The sequence below is a fragment of the Haliaeetus albicilla genome, chromosome 5 (genome assembly GCF_947461875.1).
Source record: "Haliaeetus albicilla chromosome 5, bHalAlb1.1, whole genome shotgun sequence".
In the NCBI taxonomy this organism is placed as follows: Eukaryota; Metazoa; Chordata; class Aves; order Accipitriformes; family Accipitridae; genus Haliaeetus; species Haliaeetus albicilla.
Genome location: NC_091487.1, coordinates 40,712,342 through 40,729,473, shown reverse-complemented (window position 1 = coordinate 40,729,473; position 17,132 = coordinate 40,712,342). Strand labels below are relative to the sequence as shown.

The 17,132-nt window shown below is 39.0% G+C and overlaps 1 protein-coding gene across 13 annotated transcripts in view; it reads left to right on the top strand.

Moving 5' to 3' along the window:
* Positions 1-17,132, top strand: part of NUMB (NUMB endocytic adaptor protein) — a 96,231-nt gene that overhangs the window by 76,897 nt on the left and 2,202 nt on the right. For 3 of the 13 annotated variants that reach the window (XM_069784311.1, XM_069784320.1, XM_069784321.1), the window contains exons 4-10: positions 682-714; positions 6,407-6,481; positions 8,373-8,513; positions 10,017-10,218; positions 12,459-12,761; positions 14,556-14,705; positions 15,561-15,704. In XM_069784311.1, coding sequence (XP_069640412.1) covers positions 682-714; positions 6,407-6,481; positions 8,373-8,513; positions 10,017-10,218; positions 12,459-12,761; positions 14,556-14,705; positions 15,561-15,704 — 1,048 coding nt within the window. Of the gene's footprint in view, positions 1-636; positions 715-6,406; positions 6,482-8,372; positions 8,514-10,016; positions 10,219-12,458; positions 12,762-14,555; positions 14,706-15,560; positions 15,705-17,132 lie in introns of all 13 variants that reach the window. The other 10 variants (XM_069784308.1, XM_069784309.1, XM_069784310.1 and 7 more) reach the window with 9 other exon arrangements.

Sequence of the window (17,132 nt, the reverse complement as noted above, 5' to 3'; positions counted from 1 at the left end):
AAATACTGTATAAAGCCTTGGAAGGCTTTAGAAAGAGTGAAAGGGGAAGGGATCGCATTTGTGTTTAAGTTGTACCACAAGGTAAGATGACATTCCTTACTGTTCAGAGAAGACTGCATAAGATGTGAAGTGTAAGAGTAGCATGTAAACAAAAGCAACAAATAAATGGAATAAAATAAAGTAGTGTTTAACCCTGCTTTATACCAGCCATACATGCTGCTTCTGCTTACAAAGCATTTGCTTTGGGAAAGAGTGATCAATACAGAGCAAACTTGACTGTAATTCCAGAGTTAGAACTTTGCATTTCACAAGAGCCTGTACAGTATTTTAATTGTTTAACCACCATGTCTGCTGCCAAGTTTGGTTTATAATCTAACTAAAAGGGACTAAACAAGGGAGAGTGAAAATAAAGTAACCACTTTGCATGAAATTGGGGCTGAGGTTTTCTTCTTTCCACCAATTTCAGGGCAGTAGCTTATTAGAATTGTGTGCGTGCCCTTTGATCTGCATTTTCATGGGATTATTTTCACATTTGCCTGTCGCACCTTCTCATGGATAACTCTAAAAACCCCTTCCTTTCCCTCCAAACCCTATTCTTGTGTGTGCTTGTTGGTTTGAAACCCTGGGACATTTTAGCTACCTACAGTAATAGCGCTCGACTTGTCCCCCCTGTTCCTCCAGGAAAGGAAGTTCTTCAAAGGCTTCTTTGGAAAAGTAAGTTTAATGCCTCATTTGTGCTTGCACTATAAGGAGTTACATCCCTGGTATAGCACTGCCATAAAATCAGGGTGTTGAGAGTCCCCTAATCCATTTCAGAATATTTGCTTCTAAAACAGACGTGGAAAAATGTTTATCAAACAAAGACTATGGTTTAAAAAGCAACCTGAAACAGAAACTTAAATCCATATGGACTGTATCGGAAATTCAGTGTTCTGAACTGATTTGGTCTTCCTGAAAAAAAATGTGAATTTTCCTTTTAAACCCTTAAACTTGTGCCAGCCTACATCACCTGGGTAGATATCTACAGAGCAGCTGGGGTCTGTGCCTTGTAAGTGCTTCATGATGGGCTGCGTGGCACCATGAGTTGACCCCCAGATGTTAGCACTGGGAGAAAGCAGTGCGCTGCTTTCACAAACCATCTCTTAAACCTTTCTTTTTGGAGCACAGATAAGACCAGGCATTTACCTACTATGTTTTTCTAACTGCAACTCAACTGTATAACTGAAAAATTTACTGTTTCTGTCGTTGCTCTTGTTTTCATGAGGACAGTGTCTTAGACGCAAAGGGAAACAACTCTTTGTCCTTATTAAGAAAGTGCTGTGCTGAGAGCTGGGTGATTTTATTCCTGCTGTCTACATCTCCACAAGGCAGTGCATGTAGACCTCGGAAAGAGCTCTCTCTCTTTTACCTCTCATCTGTTCCCTAACTCAGTGTTTAAAATTCCTGTAAAACATTTTAATTTAGTTTTCCTATGGAGTTAACGTAAGATACGGTTTCTGAAGTATCTTGTTATAAAATAAATCTTGGCTCAAATAGAAACTAACAGGTTTGTAACATACAAAAGTCTTGTGGAGCAGATTATTCTCTGGTCACAAATTTGTTTTGGCTTTGCTTGGGGAGTAAATAAGGTTTTTTCAGCTGCTCCTTTTTCACCTTTCACTCAGTGATACATGTCACACAGGGACAGCTGTTTTCCCAATTCAGGTTTCTTCCTATGATCAGGGAAAGCATACATCTAAAGTGTAGTGATGGTGAAGTAAGAGGCTCTTTCTTTTCTTTTTTCTTTCTTTTTTTTAATGGCCAAAATACTGTAGGTGGGAGATCTGTCAGATTAATCAGATCATTCCTATGTGCAAATGAAATTTAAGAGCTGAAATCTACGAAGACTGGAGTCAAAACATGCCATTTGCTTTATAATTGAAAATGCTAAATACTACTTACAATTTGTTTAAAACGAACAAACAGAAAAAAACCCACCTCAACCTGATCAGATATGTTAGTTTTCTTTCTGCTTGTTGGTATTAACTTCTGTTAGAGTACATAAGAAAGCGAAGATGTAAAAGCACAGATATTTGCATAGCACTTAATTAAAAAAGGCAAAGACAGATTTTTATCTATTAAATATGCTAGCTTCCCCATTACATCTTATTTGCTTTTTTTATGAAGTCCGGTACTTTACCACAGCCTTGTAGATTTGCTTTGTCTTTTATTATAATATTTTGCCAAAGAGGGACCTACTTCTACTTCAGCCTGTAAAGTTCCATTAATTAGCACTGAAACCACTTAAAATCCATAGTGTTTAGATATCCCCACAGCATCAGTATGACAGTGCCTTTATTACAGCTTTGGCCTACAATGGTAGCCCAAATCTAGGGAAAAACTGCAAAAAAAGGGACAGCTGTTCTCTTATTAATAATTGAGAAATATTAATAACTCTTACATATTTTGACTCTCATCTATAATTTCTCCACAGATGCCTTGCATTGGGATTAATATAATATTCCGAGCTGCTTAAAACATGTTAGTAGCTTTCAAAAAGTCAGTCTAGACAGGTTTACTGCTTTCCCTGTCCATATTTTTCTCCCCCTAAAAGGTAAATCTGACTGATTTGTGTCCGGAAATATTCAAGTGTTTGGTATTGAGAATACTTTCTTTTCAATTTTAAATAGAAATGAGATGTCTGTTGATAGCTCCAGGTTAGGCTTCTGCAGTTTTGTGTAGTGTATGCAACGTAACCAAATTAACTGCCTTTTTAGGCAGCTCTTCATATTTTAAAACTGAAGCTTTTCTGTTGTGAATAGTAGTACAGATTCAGTGATCTTTCTCCTGTTTTGCTTCCACTGAGTGCATGTATTTCTCATCACGCAATGTTTTATACAGAGTCTGAAATGAAAAAATTTCTTTATATGTACTTAAGACTCCAGATACATCTTATAGCTGTTTGTAAGTCCCAGGACAGAATAAAATAGGCAGAATTATTAGAAACAATATAGAAGTATTTAAAGAATGCATTATTGGGCAACTTTAATTGTGCTCTGGCATCCTTAAAACTTTATTTTCTACCTTACAATATAGTTGCTACTTACCTCCATGTTCCTATGACTTCTAACAGTTAAATTGTCATGACCTGCGCTGTTGATTAGGAGATGTGCATTTTGCATCTAGTCTGCTTCGTGGTTTTGGGTTTTTTGGGGGTTTGTTGGTTTTGGGGGGTGGGGTGGGGTTGTGGTTTTGGGTTTGGTGGTTTTTTTGTGGGTTTTTTTTTGTGGATGCCTGCCTCTCAGGCACTGCCAGCTTGTTGGAGAGGTTTCCTCGTGCTTAACCTGCAGTGGTCCTGCTTTGTCTTCAGGCCTCGTTGTCTGTTAGGACAGGTGCCTCACCCGCCCCCTGGAGACCTCCGAGGACTCTGAAATTAGTCCAGATAATGTATTGGAGCAGATTACTGACCTCCTAAGAAGTGCTGAGCAGCGAGGTTTCTATCGGGGCTGACTCAGCACTGATAAATCAGGCTCCCAGGAGTCGCTGTTACACGTGGCTCTCCTCCAGCAGTGCTGTCATCCAAAAGCTCTTGAATATGATGAGAAGCTACTGATATGGATGTCTAGATGAGTCCCTTGGTAGCAACATTTAAGACCACAGTGTTCCAGTAGATATTGGCCATTTGCTTTAAATACTTTTGTTTGGAGTCACCTATACCTTTCAGTGTTTATTACACAAGCTGCAATCCTGCATTGGAGTTCACTTCCCATGCAGTATCTCGCATCTGGTCTGATTTTGGCTGGTGTGTGCCAGGAGTGCAAATGCTTATACTTAATTTGTAATCACGATATACTTGGCACTATCCCACCCATAAGGGAGTAGTACTTTGATTTGTATATCCAGTATAAACTGATTTGGAGAAGTATGTTCCTTTATGCATTACTTGTAGGCACAGATAAGCTGAGGATTCAGTAGATGCGCACATCATATGTTGCCCAACAGTAGTAGCTGTGTGTTTGGTATACAGATGGTAAGGCCTTACTCCTTCTATGTTCTGCATCTACCATAAATCTAGAAGAAGGAATTGGGAGATAAAAGTGTGTTTTGTTTTTCTCTTAGTGTAGCAAACCCGTGTTTGGTTATCTTGTATGAGGAACCTTATGTTTCCAGTGGGAGAGGAGGACTTAGCCCTTTAGCCTTTTCATTTTATTCCGAGAAACATGAAGTTCATGTCTTAGCTATTTCTAAATCCTCATTTGGTAAAATAGCAGGTGAGGAGTAGCTCTGCTGAAGGTCAGTACTGCTTTATGAAGTACCCAGCTCAGTTAAACTTGACTTTAATACAGGCTTCAGGAACTGTTCACTATTTCTGCAGAAACAAGGTTTTTATTGTTTGCTGGGGAAGGACATGTATCTGTTTCTAATGATGGTAATCTAAACCAAACAGTTACCTGCAGGCATTGTCTTCTCTTGATTCTTTGTATTTGCTTGAAATAAAGATTTAAGACTGTTAATGGCTTATAAGAAACTGGTACTCCTTTTTAAAAGAGTTCAAGGAGACAGACCTCTACAAACCACTTGGTTTTGGGATTAATAGCAACTTTCAGGCTATGGAAGCTAGCTGAGCATTGAAAATATAGTCTATATTTTGTGGGTATTGATATTTACAGCCTTTTAAGACCAAAAATTAAAAGTGACTTTTAAATGCTGCAATAGTTTTTAACAGATATGATGGTAAATTTAAGTACATCTTCCTTTGTGCATTATACTCTTTCCCTTAAGCATTCTAGAATCTGACAGTTTTACTTTAAACCTTCTCTGGGGTATCCAGCAGGCTGGATGGACAGTTAGAAACTTGCTTCTGCAGGCACTTCTCTGTAGCTTGCTTTCATGCTGTGCTTATTTTCTTTCTTTTCTTTTAATCACTCTTCCATACAACTCAGTGCCATTCTCTGTTCTCACCAAGCTTTCTGAAAATGCTCGGGGTGTCATTGCTGCTTCTGAAATTGGGATGGATAGTTCCTCCCTCAAAACAAACAGAAGTTCTGCCAGGCCCATTTTCTTCACACTTGCTGCTTTTTCTGAGAATGAAACCAATGTGATATAGCAGGAGACTTTTCAGTCGAAGATATTTCATCCTTATAGTGTTAAAATTGGTGTTGCAGACTTGGAACATGTGGTGGCTTATGCCAGAATGTGTACTTGCTCCATTACTTGCCATATGAATATAAATTATATACATCTGCAATGAACTATTAAAAAAAATTAATTGCAATTTGTGCATGAAGCCACTAGCTGATATCCCCTCATCTTTTTTTGTTATTGTTGCTCTCTTCAATCCCTGCAGTGGTCTGTGGTGGGTGCCCTTAGCAGCCACAAACTGTGTAAACCCAGTGCTTCAAAAAACATTACGGGGAGAATGTTTTATTAGCTGGCTTTAAGTATGGGGCTTGTGAATTAAAGTAACGTGTTTAAAAAAAAGAAAAGATTATTTTTCTAGTAGTAGTTCTGTGTAACAACCAGTAAAATTATGTTGACATCTTGTACCTATTTTCTGTTCAGTGAATTAGTTTCAGAAGAATATGGTGTCAAGTGTTTATACTGTTTTCTGTAACCTTCCCTTAAAAAGTAAACAGCCTAGAAAGAATCTGTAGCTTAAATGGCTCCTAAAGCCTTCCTGTGCTTCCCACTTTTACTTACCCTCAGCTTGTGGCAGCTGAAAGTTCCCACAGTCAGATCTTGGATAAAAGCCAGACCACTCCTCCGCTGCGTCAGCCTGCCACACACCATTGCTTTTTTTTTAGGATACACACCAAATGATCAAGAAATTGTATTTTTCTACCTCTCTTCCAAGATGTGACATTTAACTCTTAATAAATTAATGAAACATGTATGGATGATTGATCTTAGTATTAAGCTCATAACACAGTAACTGATGATTTTTGGGTGCTTTTAACACTGGTTTAAGGTGATGCCATGATTTTGCCATGTGACTATTGGGGTAGAGGGTAGGGCTGGTGGAAATATCAGGTAAGAATTTTCCTATGTTTAAACTTGTGCTAAAGAAGCTACCTGTGGTGTAACTCCTTATGAATTAATGTCTTCTGACTTTTTAGTGAAATTCTTCACCCACTTGGTCAGTCTTGAATTCTTTACTGTTAGTGGATGTACACCTTATTTTTGCCTCCACCTGTTCTATGCCCTATCCCTATCCCTATGATGTGCTGTTTCTGAAATACTCTCTTTGGCTTGGTTCTCTGAATGTTTTGCAACTTGGATTGAGTATCTGGCTTTGGGCACCCTACTGACCGTGGACTTCATCTACACTTAATGTTACGGTTCTTGGAAAGGGGAAGCGGGTGGCAGTCTGATGCTTTTGGCATAAAACTGTTTTTTTTTCTTTCCTTTTTTTAAATTTTTTTGAAAGTCTGGGAAGAAAGCCGTTAAAGCAGTCCTGTGGGTTTCGGCGGATGGACTCAGAGTTGTAGATGAGAAAACAAAGGTTAGATTTCCCTGGACAAAAGTTTTAAATCTCTCTATAATAACATATGTGCTATAACTTTAAATGGACACCAATCTTTATGTTAATGCAAATGTTGGCATTTGAAAGGAAGACTGAAGTGTATAATTAGTTTAATTATTTCTTGCTTTGTAAACATATGTATGCCTGCTAATTTTTTTCCTCCAGTTAATTTCACACTACTTTCAAGACACATTTCATAAAACGTGGCAGGTAGCACAAGCTTACAATATTTTTTTATTGCATTTACTGGAAGAACCATTTTTTCCCTGTAAGTTCTGTTGACATTGAACTTGGGAGAGTCCTTTGACTTTGTTCTGCACCACTGCAGAAGGCTGCAGTAGTAATACATGAGCAAACTCATGTTAATCAATGTAATTTTCAGTGCATCCAAATGCTAGAATGGGTCTGAATGAACAAGAGAGAGCTTCCAAAAATGCAATGAAGAGACTAAATGAGATAGGGGGGTTGTGCCTTCAGACTCAAGCTAAATAGTAACTGAGTATCAAATTCAATAATTTCTAATTCTAATATCTAAGCTGTTGGTCTGAAGTAGAAGACTAATGTGTTTGTGGCATCCTTCTAGATTGTTTTACAATTTTTTTGATTGTGAAATAGCAGTATGTACCACCTAGGTGCCTGTGTGCAAGTAATAGGAAACGATTCTTGGTTTTATGTAGATGTAGGCAATTAGAAATAAAAGCTTTAGGCTTGCCTCTGTAAGTGAACTAGTATTTTAAAAGATGGCATGGCTATTGGAACAATTTTTACTCTCATTAGTCTGAAATTAATTCATTTTATATTCATGTCATTTAACCCTTACTTTGTCAACCTAAAAGATGATTTCTGCAAGCCGACACTGAGAAGCAGGTAGAGATAGTTCATATCCCTCTGCAGTACGGCTGCCTGTCAAGTACCTGCTCTGTGGCTAGACTTCTGCAGGGCTGCTGTTATGGTATGGTTCATCAGCACTAAAATTACTGTCTCTTAAGAATTCAGTTTCTAATACCAACATACTGATGTAGGTGAATTCATTCTACTGATTGCCTCATTTAAAAATAATAATACATGTATTATTTTTAGAAGTATTACTGCATATATCTAATCTTTTAAAATTGAATTTTAATAAGTTGTGCAGACCCTGGAGGTAATTAAAAGTATAGGACTTAAAAAGAGAATATACTATTGCCTCCTGGTGGTTGAATACATTAGCACAGGTGCCAAGTACCAACCACCAACCAAAAGAAACAATTTTGGAAAAAAATGTTGAAAAAATAATTTTTAATGAAGATGGCATAGTTCTTAAACTATACTATCTCCTTTTTGGAAACACTTCTCCCATCAGTCTATGGGAACAAATCAGGGGTGTTTGATACTACCAGTGCTGCTGGTGCTTCTCCATTGCATCCCTGCTTAGCTAATTGGCAGATCAGCTTTTGCTTTTTGTGTAGCAGCTGCTAGACCTTTTCACACATGCAGATCTCTCCCATAAGTTTTAGCATCATGTTTTATCCACAGTAAAGATTTTTTGATTGCAAGACTACCAGAGCTGCTGTAAAAATAAAACAAAAATGTGAGCTCCATAGTCTAGAGGAGAGATCTTAGGAATTGTTTGGGTCCCTAAATTCTTAAGTGGTGCCTTGGCACACTTCTACCAAAGGTGGCTGGTGGAAAATCTCTTCTGTCCTTTTTGTTTCATACTGGGAATAGATTCTGAATGCTGAATTCATTAACAGATAACTATAGCCACATCAGGTTATCCTCTTGTTAGTATAACTCATCTTCTTGCAGTTAACACCGAAAATTACTTGTTCAAGTGTTTCTCTATATTTCCTCACATTTCTTTTATTGGGGGGGAATTTTTTCCCTCTAGGATCTTATAGTTGATCAGACAATAGAGAAGGTTTCTTTCTGCGCACCAGACAGGAACTTTGACCGGGCATTCTCATACATCTGTCGAGATGGCACAACAAGACGCTGGATATGCCACTGCTTTATGGCTGTAAAGGACACGGTAAGTTTAATATGGTGTGTGTCCAACTCTTCCAGCTTCTAGCTGGAAGTTATGCTCAGAAAAATTAACTGCCTAGAATACTGCAGTATGTTTTGACTTCAGCTAAAATATTACTTAGTTCTTGAAAATTGTTTTAGTTCTAATTCTTTCTATCTGAATTATTTGCCATCCCTCTGTGGTGTCATCTTGTGGAGAGAAAAATGGTGCCCAGCATGTGTATAAAAGGAATGCAGTCAGCCTCAGATATATCTAGCAGAAGGGAACTACTCTTCTAAAAATAGACAGAAGATATTCTCATCTGAAAATGTATACAGCCAAAAACTGAAACAGCAATGACAGTTTTTCCAGGATAAAATCATAGTGAGTAAATACAGACTGGTTATGAATGCAGCCTCTTGTTTGCGAATGTTATCTTGAATGGGAAGTCATCTGAATGTTAAGGGATGGAGCTAAACTGAATTAAATTAGCATCCTGTTTGCTTCTAAGGGATAGAGATTTTTCCAGTAGAAGGTTTGAAAGTAAGTTACCTCTATCAGTCTCTTGCTGTGTAGACTTATTTAACTCCCTGATCTGTCCTTTTCCTCTTTCTGCTTTTTGTTGAATCCTGCCTATATTATACAAAGCGCTTGAAACCTCATGCAGATTCGTTGTGTGAACTCCACATAGCTGCATGTTCAGAGCAATTGTACTTGACAATTTCTCATTTTTCTTTAAAGAGAAACAATGAAGTTAGAAATTCCCAGTTAAGCTTACATTAGAGCTGGAGCATTTCTATTTTCCTCTGTGAATAACATGTCATTTCACTTACTGATTATAATAGATGAGTTGAGCTACTGGTAGCAATAGCACCTCTGACTCAACTGTAGCTGCTGTATCAGCTAGATTGCTGGACTTCCTCTGACTTGAATTTCCTTTCCTTATTGCAGTTATTGGATAATGGATCCTTTTGACCTGACTAGTTAATAATGGAAGTGCTTTTCAGAAGGCACTTTTAATACTAACTTGTGCATTTGGTCAGGGCCATTAAGAGGTGTAAGTAGTCACCATTGTACTTTTAATTTTCACGCTTGCACACAATGGTAGTGTCTCCCTGAGCCCTCTGTAAACTTTCTCCATCTGAGAAATAGCACTTATCTGTCCTTCAGGACTTACACCTGCTTAAGACAGCTTCACAAGAGTTCTTTGTGCACAAATGTATCCAGAGGCAAGGGATCAGTGCAGGCAGGTTATCACCCTAGCATCTTAGTAGCAGTTGAACTAAACAGATTATCTGTCAATCTCTTTCATTTCTGGGTGGCCTTCTTGAACACTGCTTGTGCATTAATAGTTGGGAGTCTTTATATACCAGGTTTAATTTTAGAGCCATACAAAAGGTGGCCAATTACAGTAGTTCTTTTTAATGCCTTAATTAGATTCCTCTTGTAAAGGCAGGTTATCACTTTGCAATGCTTGATGTATGTTTCTGTTCCAGTTACTGTATGATGCAATGTTGTCTTGTACAGGGGGAAAGGTTGAGTCATGCCGTGGGCTGTGCATTTGCAGCATGCCTGGAGCGAAAGCAGAAGCGAGAGAAGGAGTGTGGAGTGACTGCCACCTTTGATGCCAGCAGAACCACATTCACTAGAGAGGGGTCATTCAGGGTCACTACAGCTACTGAACAAGCAGAGAGAGAGGAAATTATGAGACAGATGCCGGATGCTAAAGGTATGGGGTGCAACTTAAACAATCACCCATAGCGAGCAAAACCAGCACTGAATTGAATTGGAGCCTGTGCAAGGATTGAGGCTTAACGTCCTTGCAGCATTCCCTGTCTTGAACCTTATTATGTACAAATCATACTCCCTGACGCTTGTCACTTCACAAGATGAAAAATGCTTCCAGATTCACTCATAGTGCATTTTCCCACATTTCCTCTAGAAAAAGTACAAGTAGCTTCAATGTGAAAGCTGCTCCTGCTTTGTTTTGTCAGCCTGCTTTATGGTAGAGAACACCATAGGTACCATACTAAAAGGCCTTATTAGAAAAATGTTATAAAAATATAACAAGTTTGCCAGACATGAAGTAATCCTTTTTGTAGTCTAAAGCTTATGGTAAATGAACAGGAAATTATATGCATTTTTCTTAGAAAATACTGTACTTTTTATTTTGATTTTTAAGGCAGGTTACAAAGTATATGTATAGAGTTATACTGCATGAGGGAAGAAAGACCAGAGTGCTTTCTAAAAAAAACAAACCAAAACAACCACCCCCTTCCCATAAAACACATAACTGTTGCACTGTTAATTACATTCAAAACTAGTAACTAACTGATTTGAGAGGAGTTAGTTTTTACTTCTTGGCCATTTAAAATGCCATTTACAGTGTTCTGAAATTCAAGTGAAAGTAGAACTTCTTACTCAAGTTTTATTACAAGTAGTGGAGTTCTACAGCTAACAAAAATAATTATTATAAACATTGTTCATAGCCCTCTTTACAGTGGAGTTGAACTTTTGTTTCAGAGGGTTCCACAGCAAGTTTTATGCTGCCACTTGATTGCAAAACTTTAATCTTCATTTTCATCATCCATCTGCTTGTTCCCATACGTTAGTTTTAGAATGTGCTAAATGAAGCTTAAACACAAGGCCTTTGTTACTTGAGGGCATGAGTCAAAGTCTTGACTCAATGAAGGTGTGTGAAATCCTTTCCAAGAAAGACTGATTAGAAAAGTTTCACTTGAACGAGCAGCTGCAACTCATGGGTACTGAAGCTTGCAAGACAACATAATTAGTTCTTCCTACCATTTCAGCTCCTCAGAAATCTGTAGTGTGACTCCTCTCTTTAGCAGACTTCTAGTTATTCTGCTGATTTCTCAACAAAAAAAGTCATTGTTTTCCTAAAGCGTTTGGAAAGCAATATAGGTAAAATAAAGAGTTCACACCAGGGTGGTGAGAGTTCCCCTTCTCCTGCAGTGTTGATGAGCTGTGTTTATTGCCCCCAAAGCCAATTCACTTACTTACAATGTGAGAGAAAGAGAGTTTTCCTAGAGATGGAAAAATCCCCATTGCTATTATAATAAGTGTCATGATTTAAACTAGGCTTAATCCTACATTTCTACCATTAGGCCTGGTTGACAGAAGCATTGTGATGCTATGCAAAACCCTGCAAAGTGAAGCAGCTGACTTTAAGTTGGAGGAGCTCCCAGTGCAACTAGTGATTGGGTGGTAATGTGACAGCTAAATTCAGTTAAAGTAGTGACACAGGAACTCACTGTAAATGTGCCTGGTGTTAGCCATGCCTGTCAGCTCAGAGGCTGGATCTACCTTGCAGCGCACTTCCATCTATCTGTAATGTATTTCCTGGAGGAGCTGGGAAGCTGCAGCCTGAGCACTGAATGCAGCCTAACCTGTTATGTCCTGCTGCTACCTTTGGCCTGCTGAAGCTTGTGCAGTGCGTTTGGCTACTGCTGCTGATTCTGCAGGGCTAGGAGGGTGGCTTTTAAAAGAAGGTCCTAGAGCTGGGTTCTGTTCCCTGCTGCTGCTGAGCTATGCCACCCTAAGTCACTTAAAACAGTTTGCAGTAATATTTTGGCCATAGTTCTGTGTGAGGCAGAGTAAAGGTCTCAAACACACAATCCACTTTCCAGTCTCTAATCGTAAATGAATTGCAAGTATTTCTAGAGCTGAGGTCTCAGGAATAGCTAAAAAGAATAAATATATATAACACCATCATTTCTATGAAGTGGCTAGCCTTAGTAAGCTTTGCTTTGGAGATTCAATGTACGTAAAGTGATGTGATGAAGACAGTGATGGTATACAGAAATTATTTTTCTGCTGTGGTAGTAGAAACTCATTTGGAAGAGTACTAGTTATGCAAATTCCTGCCATTTGTCTTTTCAAAACAAATGGGAGTAGGGGCAGGCAGTTGAACATTGCTTTACTCTGCTAACCTCACCGTATTTCCTCCAGCAGTTGAAACAGAAGTGAAAACAGTAGCACCAGGTGCTGCACCAAACAATACTGCCCCCTCTTCTGGCTCACCAACCTCTCCTACTGCTGAAGTTGCTGCCTCTCTGGATAAAGAAATGAGCAATCCCCACGCTATTCCACGGAGGCATGCCCCCATAGAACAGCTTGCCAGGCAAGGGTCTTTCAGGGGCTTCCCGGCCCTTAGCCAAAAGATGTCTCCTTTTAAACGCCAGTTGTCTTTGCGAATAAATGAGCTGCCTTCAACGGTGCAAAGGAAGACTGATTTCCCCATGAAAAACTCAGGTAAAACCAAATGGTTCTAGTAAAACATTACCTTAAATTGTCTCTTCCTCCTTTCCTTCTCTGTGGCTTCAAATAACTCCTTATTTTCTAGTAAATCCTTCTTCCTGCCTCATGTGGATCATTTCTCATGGATGAACATCACCATGTCAGAAAATTTCTGCTTTGGGTATAGGCAAGAATTTCAAATGCAGTATTCACATGCAGAAGACAAACAGTTCTAATCACTGTCTGAAATACTGGAGCACAGCTTGAAGTGCTCCAAGTATGGGTGTTGGTGAATTAGTAGGTGCTGGCTCTTCGCTCTAGGTCACTGAACCAGTTCCTCCACTTAATGCCAGGGCATCCTGAGACACAAATCCCTTCAAGGCCTTAACCACTTGTCATGGGATCATGTGATGCTTTTCTGCAGTCTGTCCTTCTGTCTGTCTGAATTCTTTTTGAGAGGAACGGAATGGCTTTTCACCTTGCGTTAAAGGAAACTTTACAGTATAGGTGGTACAGTTTTCATGTGATGGTAGTGGGGTTTTCTGGAGTTATCCCAACATAAATACCTGGGGTGCTCAGTGACTTGCATAATGTCCTAGAATCTCCTTAGCTATGTTACCCTGCAGGCCAGCTGTACTCTCACTTGGCAACAGAGCTAGTTTAAGGGTTCTAAGCTTTAAAGTAAAAATTACTGTGGCAAAGGCAAAACCAACAAAAATAGCTAGTCTGACTTCTCTTACAATCCTTATTTGGTGACCTGTGCTTTAAGGACCAGCACTGAGTTTATCAGTTTTACAGTAATAGTGCACTGCTCACTAGTGATCCTCACCGAGCACACTACAAGATGCATTTTTCATGATTCAGAACACTTCTGATGCATGTTCCTATGTATGCTGCTGCCAGTGCTGCTTACTGTCACACCACGTGCGCTGTATTGGAATATCCTTCAAAGAATCAATTTTTGGGCATGCCTTCCACTGAATTTTAGATATGGTGCATGTTGTGTTCAGACATCTTATGTTTTTTATACTATTTGTGCTTAATTATGCCTGCTTATGTCAGTTCTGTGCTGACATGATCATCAGACTGATGATCAGTACTTTTGAAAAGCAGTGCAATTAGTAATAATGAGAACATCTGGTAAGTTGGCAGTTTTACTCCAGATGTTACTTTATCCACATTATGCTGATACTTGGTTTAAAACTGAGTGTCCATTTTATTTGAGCATTCAGCTTTTGCTTTTCATAATTCTACCACAGGAGCTAGGGATTTCAGCTACCACTGAACTGGAGCAATCAACATTCTAACTCTAGACTTAACTTGCCACTGTGCATTGCTGTCAGCACGTCTAAACTTCATCTAGTTACTGTTGGAAGTATGTTGTTGGAACACTTAAATCTATCATAAGTATTTTCATTTCACAGAGTGCCAAATCTTAGTGCCAAATCCTTGATATGTTTAGCACTTTAATACTGAAAGATTTAGATCTCTGCTAAAGCTATAGAAAACCCTTTTATTTTCTGAAATGAACATCCTCTTGCATTAACACAGAGAAGCAGTAAGAACTGACTTTAAATCTGGAACGCTGATCTCCTTACCCTCTTGACTTAGTCACAAAATACACTAATGTGGTATTCTATTTCAGGTCAGGTCTTCAACGCTAATTTTAAAAAAAGCTGTCATGCGAAGCAGTAGCAGGAACATCTAGGACATAAGGGAACTAATTATATTTCCATTTCACATTGGTATTTGTAAATTGTTTCTGTATCCTTTAAACTTCCAATTTAATGAATTTTGTTTACATTTTAGTCCCTGAGGTAGAAGGGGAAACAGACAGCATTAGTGCCCTGTGCTCTCAGATCACCAGTGCTTTCAGCACACCATCAGAAGATCCCTTCTCTTCAGCCCCCATGACAAAACCAGTGACAGTAGTCGCACCACAGTCTCCTGCCTTTCAAGGTTTGTGATTTCTTTGCGTGCCATGGTCATGCTGGATGAGGCTTGAATGCACATAATGTTGCTTTCCAGTAACACATGGTCTTAATTTTTTGTGCAAGTCCTTTTAGCAGTACTTTGGGGGAATGGCATCCTGCTTTATTCATCTTGTCTGTTTAGTTTTTCTGTGTTTTTGTTTTTAACAAGAAGTCCATGTACCTACCACACGATAGTTACCTGTAAAAGGGACTGGCTTTGAGATAATGGCTATTTTAACTTTCTGCCTTCTGAACTGCAAAAACCTTACCAACTGTGTGTCACAGGAACCAAATCCCACAAGGGAAGAGATTTTGTGCCACCACATGATTACTGTTTTTCACACAAACTCTTAGATAAGTTGTGGAGAGATGCCAACTATAGAACACACAGCAGCCTCTAATCTTCATTTCACTGATATGCTTTTATACAAGTTGTGTGAAAAAAGAACCTCTCCTTCTTAAATCCAGTTATTGTTACTTTGCATCTAAAATCTGTTCTTTTGAATCTAAAATTAATCATACAGTAACTTCTGGTGAGCCACATATCTTCTCTATGAAAACAACAAATTTAACTTCAGTTGGTCATCAGAACTCAAGGTCTCATCAAATACTTAAAACTCCACCATCCCACAATTCTGTTAACAAGCGTGGGCTTGGTGAAATGGAATTTATTAGCTTTATCGGCTGTCAGTCCAATTTGGCTAATTTACACAAAGTGCTGTCATGTGGAAGTGTCTAAAATTGTTATATGTTGATAGGTGTGACATGGCCCACTAATATTCCAGTCACGTGCATGCCTGGCATGAATTAATTGTACTGATGTTGTCTGCTCCCATTTTAGTTAATGGCACTGCCTCTGCCTTCTGTGTGCTTGCTGCTAAACCATCCCAAGCTGCTGTAGTGTCCACAGCTATGCCAGTTCGTGAAACCAATCCTTGGGCTCATGCTCCTGCTGCTAATACTGGAGCTGCAGCCATGGTTGCTGGTAAGATTGGAAGTGGATCCGGTGCATTGCTATGAGAACTTGGATCAAAAGCATAATTGAGCCCTTGAGACAATTGTCAATGCCACTTAATGGCAAGTGGAAGGAACAGTAACAAAAGCCGGAAGTAGTAGCCTTTTGCATGAGTGGATGGAGGGAAGCGATGAACTCCCTGGTTCTGGGTCTATAAGCTGGACTGATTCTTATTTTGGCAGCATTTTAGAAAATCCAGTGCTTAAAAAGGAAGTAATGAAATAGTGTGTTTGGGGATGAAGAGGGAAGAATCTATGCGTACCCAAAATAATTTTTGTGCGTTCTTTCCACTAGCATATGTAAGGAGAGATTAAGTTGGTTGCTTAAAGGCTTTAGAGGTTCATTTTTTTCTGTTTAGTCTGTCCCTCCAGTCCTTGTCTGTAGTTACATACAATGCAAGGTAGTACTTTAAAGGGCTGTCAGCCATGTGGATATAGGTGCTAGAAGGCTACAATCAAACTAACATCATTTCCTGATATAAGCTCAACTGAAAAAGAGAAACTTTGCTAGTGAAGTAGTAGGTTCTACTTGGCCTTGTAAGAATACCAGACCCATTTTCAGTAAGTCTTCCCCCATAAGAGAGAGTCCCTAAGCTCTGCCTTCAACAGTTCCCACTGTAAAAACAACAGTAAACTGAGCTTTAGATGGTGTTTAACTAGATCAGGCTGATGGCAGACTATTGACTTCTCCAAAACACCAAATAACATGTGAATTGTAGAGCCATCTCTACTATTCCTGGTTGCTTTTCTCATCACATTGGAAACCTGGCAAGGCCCTATGGGAGAGAAAGAGGATTTGAAACTGTAGGGTGAAGGAAAACCAGAATTCAGGTGGTGGGACATAGCTTTGAAACTGTGGGAGGAATGGAAATGATGGTGGGTTTTGGTTTTTTTTCTAGTCAATGAAGATGAGTTAAAATCAGAGCTGGTTTTATAGGAGAGAAGTTTAAAATGCTAAGTGTTGAACATTGCAAAAAAGTTTGAGAGGTTAACAGCCTGAGTTATATAAGAAAAGAGTAGGGGAAGAGTGAGTGGAGATGGGGGAAGAATATAAAGGAGTCATAGTAATTTGATTAGATGTAGTGCCTTAAATGTTCATGTATATATCATAGTAAGTACTCACACTTCACTTCAGTGTGTATGGGACAGAAAAAATGAATGTTGTCTTGAACTCCCAGTACCATTACATTACTGTCCTTTAGAGGGTGAAGCCTTAATTTAGGAAACAGAGCAAGCCAGTCTTAAAAACAGTTTCTTATAGCTTTGTGTTCCAACAGTCCACCAGTCCTGAGCTGTACATTCAGAAACTGATCCTCCCCAGTCAGAGGAATTAGTGGTTATGGACTAGATCATTGCCGCTAAATTATGAGTGCATGCGGCAGCTCTCCTGCATGCCCTA